The 11,141-nt window shown below is 37.5% G+C and overlaps 1 protein-coding gene across 2 annotated transcripts in view; it reads left to right on the forward strand.

Annotated features, from left to right (window-relative positions):
• Window positions 1-11,141, forward strand: part of KIF20B (kinesin family member 20B) — a 43,329-nt gene that overhangs the window by 13,206 nt on the left and 18,982 nt on the right. For both annotated transcript variants that reach the window (XM_080401542.1, XM_080401543.1), the window contains exons 12-19: window positions 976-1,138; window positions 2,171-2,410; window positions 3,076-3,215; window positions 3,789-3,939; window positions 4,914-5,181; window positions 5,753-5,814; window positions 5,999-6,118; window positions 7,682-7,844. In XM_080401542.1, the coding sequence (XP_080257668.1) occupies window positions 976-1,138; window positions 2,171-2,410; window positions 3,076-3,215; window positions 3,789-3,939; window positions 4,914-5,181; window positions 5,753-5,814; window positions 5,999-6,118; window positions 7,682-7,844 (1,307 nt within the window). The remainder of the gene's footprint in view (window positions 1-975; window positions 1,139-2,170; window positions 2,411-3,075; window positions 3,216-3,788; window positions 3,940-4,913; window positions 5,182-5,752; window positions 5,815-5,998; window positions 6,119-7,681; window positions 7,845-11,141) is intronic.

Genomic DNA, 11,141 nt, shown 5'->3' on the forward strand with positions numbered 1-11,141 from the left:
AACCTGCATTTTGTGAATTTACAGTCTGTCTTGTCTTCCTGCTCTTTCCAGGGAGGAAGCTGCTTAGAGGACTGTTAATGTGTTCAGAACATTTTTTTTTTCTGACCCTGCTAACTTGGATTTTTAACAATATAAAATAAATGTTCTGAGGCATGATCTCTTAAAGTGTTAATAGATGCCCCTTGCAAGCTGAATAAGAAGCAGTAACTTTCTTAAAGTGATTCTCATTTATCAGTCCTGTAGCAAAGATACTTATGAGCTATATATGTATTCTGGCAGGAGTGTCACTATTTTGCTGAGTTCTGCAGCACTACTCCTATAACTGAATAGCTGTTGTGTGTCCAAAATGCAGGCAATATATTCAGTGGTGAGTGTGTGTTTAGCCATGTTTTAGGATTTCTTATAGAATTTCCTGTAAGCATAAAAAAACTACATCACCAGCTGTTGGATTCAAGGGCACAACTGGATTTAGGAAATGACAAACTGCTGGGGAATTAGGGAAAAAGTTCTGAAAAGTATCTCCATGTTTGGTGAATACTCGCTTTCTTGCCTAGGCACTTGCTACTGTCCATTCTCAGAGGCAGGATAGTGAGTGAGAGGCATCTCTGATAATGTTGGGTACTGCATGCCTAAACTAGACGTGTGTCTTTCATGAATGTGGAAAGGAGGAGGGAGAGGTGGGATATAGTTTACTGTAGCAGGAGGCTATGTGACCCACCCTAGGCTAACAGTTGAACAAGCTCTTGGTTTTAAGTGCTCCCATTGATTGTATTGCTATAGCCTATGTGAGATAATGGCTACAGCAGCAGTCACAACAGCCATACAAGCTCTTCCAACTGTTGTATCTAGTCCAAAACAATTTAAACTGATTCCAAGACTACTGCTTTCATAAATACTTCCAAGTCTTCAGGCTGGATAGCTCTTGCACTGATGGAGTTATTAAACTTCTGGTTATTTGTTCTTTTGTCTTTAAAGGTTGCAACAGCACATACCCTTTCGGGAAAGTAAGTTAACTCATTTCCTTCAAGGATTCTTCAGTGGAAAGGGGAAAGTATACATGGTAGTAAACGTAAGCCAGTGTGCTTCAGCATATGATGAAACACTCAATGTGCTAAAGTTCTCTGCTGTTGCACAAAAAGTAAGTGTGTTGTAGTTTATCTTGATCAGTACTTCTGATTTGCATTTAAAGAGCAGGTTCTCTCACTTCTAAGAATATGAATTTAGTTACTGGATTTTTCTGTCCCATATTCTAATCATATTTTCTAATTACTCCTAGTCAAGCTTTATTTCCTTGTAAAGCCTGTTTTTTAAAAAGGCTTTCTTGCAACTTTTTTCTTTGGAGTGTGGGCATGGGAGCATCTCCTGCTGAAAAATAAATAATTTCTATAAAATGTCCAGCCTAACAAGACACTTGGTATGTTTTGGAAGAAATTCCCTAAGATTTTAGGTAAAAGTTTCTTCTGTAGTCATAACGTGACCTCACCTAGGAGCAGTTCTAGCTGCCCCATGCACTACTGCTATCTTAATTTGGAATACTGCTCACTTGAAATATCAGTAAAATAGGTTGAACACCAAAGAGCTTGAAAGGCTACCATTGTGTCCGTAGAGGCTTCAGTGTGAAGGTGGAGGTTAAGCAGAATGAGTAGCAGTAAATGCAGTGATAAAACTGTGGCAAAGTTGGAAGATGAAAGTATCCGTGGCTTCATTAAGCCATGGAAAACTTCTGTTGACAGATATGTTTAAAGGACAATACGTCAAAGCCTTTGGAATGTGGGCTCATATAAGCAGTTAAGTACACCACCAGAAGGAGCAGACTGTAAGGATGATACAGCTGTTCAAGAAATAGAATTTGTAGGATGGCACTTGGATAATGGAACAAGAAACTCAAATTATAGGGAATACAGAAATCCTGGTGCATGAGGTGGCAGCCCTCTTGGAGGTTGTCGAGCTAGTGAAACGTGGTGTTCCTGGGATCCAAAGAAGGGTTAGGCTATAAAGTGACTCCTTTGGACTCTAGTTGGGAACTGTTCTACATAGTGGCTCGAAACAGTGAATAGACTGGAGGAGCACCATGCTCAGGAGACCTATAGGAAAGTAACAGGTATCTCTTGGAAGTGTCAGTAGAGGTTTAAAAAAGTACTGATGACTTTGTTCTTTATTTTCTGGGTAGGTTTTAGTTATGGACACATCTGTTCTTCCCCAAGATCAGTCTTTTGGCCAGAAAGCAGCAAAAGAATCATTACGTAGTCATACTAAAATGCCAAGGAAAAGAGCTACTATCCTATGGGACAGGAGCTTAGAAGATGTGATTGAAGATGATGAGATGGAGGAACAACATTATACATCAGGAGAAGCAGCAGTGCAGAAACATGAAGAAAATAAAGTTCTTATTGGAGAAGAAAAATATATGGTATGTGCCAGGACTATGTTAAGAATTGAGCATTAAGAACTAAAAGTGGGATTACTCATAACTTGGTTCCTATTGTGGGAAAACGCTGTGAAATGTGTCTAAGTACAGACTGAGCAGTAAAGTAAGAGTTGCAGATTTAGCTTTCTTTCCTTTTGGTAACCTATGGTCAATGTGCAGCAAGTATTACCTGGTTTTTAGCAATACAGTAGACTGTTCCTTTGTATGCTATGCACAAGAAAATTCTGAAAACTTTAAGGAACAACAGTTTTAGCTGCTTCTAGGGAAGACCAAGGAGGAGGGAACAGAACTGTTGTGTGGGGTTTTCATTAATAGGGCCCCAAAAATTAGTATTTAGAAAACAAAAGCTAAATCCTGTGGAGCTTAAGCCTGTTTTTAAGACAACTTCAAGAATTCCTGTAAAAAACCCCTTGATCCTCTTTGCAAATGCCCGCTCTGTGTAAACTTATAAATAGCTGTGCTAGTACCAAACAGATATTTCAACCTATTCGTGAATCCTCCTGTTTACAAAGAAGTTAATAAAAGAATTGGAAGAACTTTTGCCACTTGGAAGAGTAAAGTGTTGTTGTAGTATTTGAGGAATAGGAAAGATCTCCCTTCTGGGAAACTTTTTTAAATGAAAAAAATAATACTAATGGTAATTCTAGATGCTGCTGAATCTCATAGAAGAGTTGAAGAACAGACTTATTACTGAAAAGAAGAATAAGTTACTGCTAGAACTAAAAGTTCGTGAAGAAGTGACACAAGAGTTTGCCAAGTATTTTGCTGAGCAGGAAAGAGATTTCAAGTAAGCTATCTTTAAGTAGTTTTAAAGTTACTGGTTAAAAATAAATTCACTTATTTCTTGACTCTTTTGGCCATAAAAGACTACACTTTTCTGGTAGATTTAGAGCATCTGTTAATATATCAGTTTGTTTGGACTATGAGATCAGCAAAAATGCTGTGTAGGAAAGGCTTGGGTTTTGTGGGGGTGGGTAGGGCTGTGTATGTATAATCTGTGTGTTCCTGTGGAGTGCTCTTTAACAGAAGAGCTTTGTTGATAGTATGTCTATAGACAGTGTGACACTTGCAAATTCTTTGGTTACTGCAGTCTTAGTGATACTTTAAACAGGTATTCTGGCTCAAGAAGCTTAGGAAACAAGCCTGTAGTTAAGTGCTATCCATAATCTCTGTATCTGTCTCCCCCCTCGTCCCTCAGGGGAGTGTGTGGGAAATATACTTTTATTTTGGTGTAGCAGCACTGTTTTGTTAACTCTATTGTGTAAAAATAAAGAAGGAAACATCTTTAGGCAGCTGTACTAGTAACTTCTTAGCATCTCATATTGGCTAGCTTTTAGCTGACTGACTTTTCTTCCTCTAGAGTGCGCCTTTCTCAAGAACGAGAACAGCTTGAAGAAAATTCTGAAAGACGCCTGGAAATCTTCAAGGAACTAGTAAATGGTTATAATAAAAATGCGGATGAAGAAAATAAATTAAAAGATCAGCCTTGCAGTGAGCAAGCTGGACCTCTGGTATTTTTATATCCCCCCCCCCCCCCCCCCCCCCCCCCTTTCCCCATAAGATCCCTCTTACTAGCTACCTGTTATAGTCATGGTATGTCCCAAGGATTAGAAGGATGGCTTCAAGGAATTGCATGCTGTGTAACTATATCCTCAGCAAGATAAATTTATCCCATTTAATAGGAGTAGGTGCTGACCTCAAGTATGCATTTAGGAATCTTTGGAGTTTTCTGCATTTCTGCAACAGAGTAAAAATTACAGTATACAAAGATATTGGGGGGATGAAGCTGCAATTGTGGTATACAATCTATTGCATTAAATGCCTTTTAAAAGGTATCTGAAGCTGACTTCTTGGGCTCCATATATGGACTGCACTGGTGTGGTCCCAGAGACTTTCCCTTGAGGCTATTGTAGCTACAACTGAAGCAATGAGAATTATATCTACAACTAAGCCATAACAAGGCTCTTAACTCGAGGCCAGCTTTTGTGAGTTTTGAACACTTTGTTTTTAAAAAAGAGGAAAGCTATAAAGTCAATGTTTTAAGTACAACTTAATCTGATAGGATGCTACAAACTTATTTGACCTCACAGACTTTTACTGATAAATGAAAATTTCAGATGTATTCCTTCTAAAAGTGTTCACTTGCTGTGTTCGTTCATTATTTTCATTGAGTAAAAAAAAAAATGCAAGTACCATTTATATGGCATGTGGAGGGGATGCTTTTGTGGTGATAGAAAAAGAAATGTGACAGTGGGTCATTAAATGTTATAAAAAATAAAGTAGCTATTACTTGATACAGGAGGCTTGTGTTAAGGTAGACAGCAACTGGCAATTAAAATGCATGTGAATTCACAAAATGGTTTTGAAGCCAGAATTAACTGTACTTCTATGTTTCTGTTCATAAAGGTTTTTCAAATTTTCCATAGAAATAATGGCTGTTGTGTAATTATTTGCAATTTCTAAATGGATGTAAATTATCTTTCAGGATGAAGAATATAGCATAAGGTCAGGCACCCACATTGGTTTTGAGGGTATTATTGATTCTCTGCATAATGATGTCACTGATCTCAGAAAGCAGGCAGAAGAAGCACACAAGTACCTTGTGTCGCTAGGGGATCCACAGGAAGCTATAGGCTGGCTTGAAGAACAGCTGGGAAAACTTACCACTGAACTGACCAAGACCAAAGAAGAGCTGACAAAGAAAACCAATGAACTAATAAAAACTGAAGAAGAGCTGGCAAAGAAAACCAAAGGTGAGCTGAGTAGGAGTCTGATGTGAAAGGAGGAGGAAAAAAAAAATAAATATGGCTGACTAGAATAGAAATGATAATCCAGTTGATCAGGATTTTGGAACCAAACCATACGTATAGAAGTGGTAACAAATTGTTGTGTGTGTTCAGGTTGAGCAATTCTCTGGGCCTTGGTTATTTCATTTTTAAGACAAAACTTTAAACTGTCAATTGCAGACTTTCGAGTTGAGGGGTAAAATGTCTAACTTATTGATTCTTGGTTTCATGGTCATTTTGTAATCCCTGCATTTTACATTTTGCTGGTGCAGTGTTTTCAGATATCCTGTGGAATATTCAGAGGGAAAAGTAGCAATGCCTCATATTATGATTTCAGAAGTCACTTGACAGGATCTATATTTTATAGGAGCTGCAAGGCCCAATTCTTCTGTTCAATAAAACCCTAACCCACTTGTAAATTGTCAACAATGTAAATAAATGAATCTATGCAAAAACTACTGAAGATCTGGAACAATGGATTACTAAGTAAACTATGCAATGACTGCCTATTTGATGCAGGCTTCTTTTCCTGTTACAGACTTTGAAATGCAGATGGCTAAATTGGGTGAGTCTGCTGAGCAGCTTAAAGAAGCAACTGAGGTAACTTTCTCAAGGAAAAACTTCTGCAAAATTATTTGTTTTAGTACAAAATTCCAGTAGTTGAAAATATTACTGTAGTATGCTTCTAGCTTTTTTTTATATCAAGCTTAGCTTAACTGATCTTGCTTCTAAATGTGTGGTATTGTTCAACAATTTAACACTGACAATTACTTTCTCTTCCAAGAAAATGAATACACAGAATAAAAGGATTCAAGAACTAATGGATATTGTGGAACAAAAAGATGACGTTATTAAGAGATTACAAGATTTGATATCCCATTTAGAAGAAACTGTAAAAGACTATGTAAGTCTTGGACATCTCAATTGTATTCATATAAAAAAATCTAAATCCATGCTTGTAACGAGCTTAACTATTTTGGAAAACAGTTCTTTTCTATATTGTTGCTGATTGCTTGAAATGGTAGCAGTTGAGTTGTCATTGAAACTAAAGTGACAGTAAAATGGAGGAGAATCTGAAAAATAGGACTTTTGGAAGCAGTGATCTGGGGTTATTGGAGGACTGTAGGTGAGACTGAAGAGCTGCTCTAAAGAAAGAAAACCTCCCTTCAAACTGGGAGGACTTGAGCAGCAGGAATAGAGGGATTATGTCATACCTCCTCTATTTTTGCCTGGATGGAAGAGATTTTACCTCAATTAAGTTTGACCTTTTGCTGAAGTTAGAAGTTAATAATGTGAGAAGGACAGTGATTGTGTAAATTGGCAACAAAAATCAATGTGTTCCACCCGCCACCACCACTATGCACGCACACCTTCAAAGGAAAAGCAATAATATTCATATACTGAGCAGAGTTTGAACTAAGTGGATGGCCAGGGTATGTCTGCTTTTGATGTGATTAATGAAACTTGTAGCTGGCTAGTCTACTACTGGCTGCTGAATGCCAGAAGACGAGCTTGGCTAATTGTATTCAGATTTAAAAAAAATAAAACATGCAGTTAGTTTTGGCTGGTCTTTTTTGATTCTGATGGCCAGTAACCTGAAGTAGTTCTAAGAACATTTTAAGTGAAACTTAGCACGCTGATTTCTCTCTTCCACTATAAACTTGACCATACTTAATCTTCTACTCCCTCTCTATGCTGCACAGCGACTTCACTTTCCAATAGTATGAATGCTCCAAAAGTGATAAGAGTTCTGATGGCTGCTTCCTGTTACTACTCCTTCAAAGAGCAAGTCTCCAACTCTGTCCAGTGTTTCTATGAGACTGGGGCATGAAACTTAAAACATGACCACAAACCTCAAGTCTGTTCTATGGATGTTTTTTTAATGCAGTAATTAAACATAAGTAATAGGTCCTTGGCAACCCGCATGGCTTGCCACTTGTGTCATCTGGCAAGTTAAAAAAATTGTTCTTAGTCGAATATGTAGTTTAAAGTATGTATGACAGAACTGATTAGACTTTAAAGTTGCATCAGATCTGTCATGACAAAAATGATTTCTGGCTTTGCTGAAGGCAGTTAAAACTATGATGAGAAAGTGACAAGCTTGCAGAGCTGATCATTTGTCCTTTGAATAAATTGGGAATTTCATCAACTCTTTCTAACACTGGAAATTGGTTTTGGGTGGTAAACAAACTCATCTTACATGCAAGTCTTGCATTTTGTAGTTTCCTAGTCTCTTGCTCTGGTTTCTGTATAGTGCAAAGGATTGTGCTTATTTGTACCTGAGAGGTGTACCTGCTTTTGGTTTAAGTAACTGATATGTAACTGACTTGTTGCTCTGACAACCCCTATACTTGTCACCCGGATAGTTTTAGATAGGATAAAAAAATATTTGCGTATAAAAGATTACTAAGCCTTGTAAGTCCTCACTTTGTAAAACTTCAAAGTGATTGATCTTATTTTAACACAGGACAACACTGTAACTACCATTAAAAGAAAATTGTCAGAAGAGAACCCTGACAAAGTGATTGAAAATGACCAGCTTGAGGATAGTGAGGAAACCGTATTGGAAGTGGGAAGAAAACGTTGCTTTGAAAATAAGCCTGCTGTAGAAGAGCCTCCTACAAAGAAAGGTACAATTTCTACCATCACTCAACAGGGGGTCTCCCAAAAAACTGTGATTGCTATTCCAGAACAGAAGCAAAAAGTTGTGAAGCGTAAACGCTACATTGTGAGGAAAAAATCTATGTTAAACTGTAAATTAAAGTAATTGTTATGTGTGTATATATATCATCTGTTTTGCAGAAGGTGTGATACTGTTCACTGCGAAATGCTTAAAATAAAAGTTAGTTTTCTAAAGTTTCATTTTGCTGCTTTTTCTCATCTGTTAATGTACTTGCAGACTCAGCTGTCATTCTTAAGCAATTTCTTAACAGTTGTTTTCTGCAAAACTTGCTGTTGCTGGACTTGGGGGGTGAAATAGCATCTCCTGCTCAAGCTCTTTAAAATTGTCTAAGCAAGTATCAAATATGTCAATGACTTACTGTGTGACTGAACAATCAGTATGTGCTGTGAAATTTGATGTTTCATTCTGTATGCATGCTGTGAACATGCCAGCTCTGGTCAAGGTGACAGCACTGGCAAAGGAGAACAGCTTTCTGCTTGAACTGAAGTAAAATTAAGTCCATAGATGGCATATTTTATGCAGCTCTCACGTTTGCACTTGCAGTCTTTTTGCTTTCCTTGTTTTACTTGTGAGCTTGCCAGTCTTTTTAGAATGAGAGGAATAAACTAGCTGTGGTTGAAAACCTTCAAGGATAAGGGTGAAACTTACAAGGACATCACTACTTCTGTTATCTATGTCATGAAAGTCTATTAGTATAGGGATGGACTTGTGCAAAATGCTATTTGTAAGATCTGCCTACCTGTAATTTGACTTTGGGGCAGAGCTGGGCTTGTTTCTCATAGAACTATGGGAAGCATATGTAAAAGGAGAATGTAAGGTCTTCCCTTTGTGTCCCTTATTTTCTTGCCTTCCTCCTGCAGAATAGGTGCTAGTAAGAAAACCTTTCAGGCATTGTTTGGGTGAGGATGGGATAGAAGAAGAGAAATACGATATAAAACAAGAAGCAGAAAATACCTATCTTAATAAAGAGGGATAAACACGCTAAAAGGAGACTTGCCAAATTCACATGATCACAGAAAACTGAGGATACAGATGGTGAATAAACTGAATGCTGGACTGTCATTCATCACATTCTACAGTGAAAGAAAAAGGGAACCTTGTATCTAGTAGAAGCTTAGCTTAATTTTCTGGAACAAAGCACTTCATGCAGTGGATACTAAACTTCTAATATTTGCTACCCTAGAAGGTGGGAGAGGCAGACAAGCTAACCACCAACAGGTTCATACAGAGATACTGAAAGGTTTAAGCAGGGATGTATAGTCTCAAATTCCTCCAACGTGCCCAATTGTCCTGTCAGGAAAGGTCCATAGGAAATGGCTGAGTCTACCAGCAGTAGCAAAAGAAGGTAAAATATTGGGCTAGTTCAACTGATGCTGTTTATTCCAGTAAGGAATTTCTGGTGTTTGTACAACTTGGTCAAATAAGTATGACTTAAAGTGTCTCTTAAGAGAAGCCTCTGTATCTGTACCAGACATATCTCTGATCTGTCTTTACCATCTTTGGTTGGGATGAATATTGGGTCCTAGCATGACCATTTGATGGTGCCATCTATATAAACATTACAGGAAGGGGGTGGGAAATGAAGCTGATGTAGACTTCTTGATGTACTAGATAGATAGTGGTAGGTTGGTCATAATCTTATGACTGAAGCTTATTTAAACAAACAAAAAATAGAAAGGTGATAGCTCCTCTCAAACAAGAAATTACAGTGGATAACTATCCATGCCAATGTCAGCACTGAGATTTTTTTGGGGAACAGGCTATTCAGTCATGTTAAATCTGTTTATCTTCAGATGTTGAGAATACAAGGCATCTGATTGAAAAATTGAGTTGCTAGATGCTCCATAACAATGACACTTATTAATGTATATACTTAAATTTAGTCATTCTCTTTAAACGTGCTTGGCACAATAAAACAATGAGCACAGCTGCACTATGATGGTTTTCTTGTGGAATTTGTGGAATAGTGGCCTATGACCAAAGTTTATTTTGGGAGAAAATAGGTTATCTTGTCTGGAAGTTCAGGGTTTTTGTACTTTTCTCTGGGACTTGCCTCCCATGTTTTGGAGTGAGTCTCTTTCTTCCTTAGTACTTCCTGCATGAAAATTTTCTGGATTGAATATCATGTATCGTCTTGCACTAATGATTATCCAACTGTGCTGCATGATTGTCAATGTCCCTACTAGATCAAATTTCAATCCCTTTGTGAATGATCATACCCTTCTCACTATAGGTGTTGGACTAAGGTCTGATACTTTTTTCATCTTGCCAACTTAAACCACTAAATATGTCTTCAGACACCTCAGCACCTCTCCCTTTTAGTGAAGTATGTAAAAATTTGTGTCCAGGATGAAGAATGTAGTATTTTGTCTGATGTGTTTTCTTGGGACTACACAACTGGGCTGTCAAAGAAAACAATCTCCCAATCCAAAAATTTTAATCTTGTAGGATTTAGGAGCGTGGTTTTACAAGCCAAAGTAAAGCTGCTGTTGTGTCTGACCTAGCCGGAGTGCTTGATATGTTTATTTAGAACAGAAAAGAAAAGGTAAAGAAAATCAGGAAGAAAAAAATGTCCTGTGTAATCTGATCACTGTAGAAAATAATCAAAAAAACAAAACCTGAACTGAGACGGAAAATGCTACTGCTAATGTTTCTGTGTGACTTTTTGTTAGTGACTCTATAAAACTTGTTGGATCTGTTCAGGATGTTTCCATGCAGTACACGCGTATCTATGTGCTTAATGCTCCCAAGGTGAGATGACTGCCAAACTCCATTTTACAGTACTTGCGAGAATCCATAGGATCTCCCTAGACTATGTAGTTGTGATGACCTAATCCTTTGTGACAGGCTTGATTTTAACACTAAAACATAGCATGCATGTTACTAAATGGACACAGTTGGATTTAAACACATTTGTGTAAAATACAGCTAGAGTCAATTTTGAAGATGGTGAAATGCATGTGACAAGTTAGAATCGATTATTACTTTGGGGGAAAAAACAGTTTTAAGCTAACAATATGTTTACGGAAATTTGGGTTTGTGTTGGAATGTTGCACGTATTCCTGGGAGAACATTACATGTAATTCGTTAAGTGTGGGCATAAATAGTTATCCTTATATCTAATTGAGAAACCAATTGAAAAAAGGAGAGGAAGGACTTGAACACGAAGGGAAAAACTGTGCTGGATTTTTAGCTTTTTTTTTTTTTTAAGGGGATAATGAATGTGAAAGAGAAGTATATGTTA

This window comes from Falco punctatus, assembly GCF_963210335.1.
Source record: "Falco punctatus genome assembly, chromosome: 9".
NCBI classification, from domain to species: Eukaryota; Metazoa; Chordata; class Aves; order Falconiformes; family Falconidae; genus Falco; species Falco punctatus.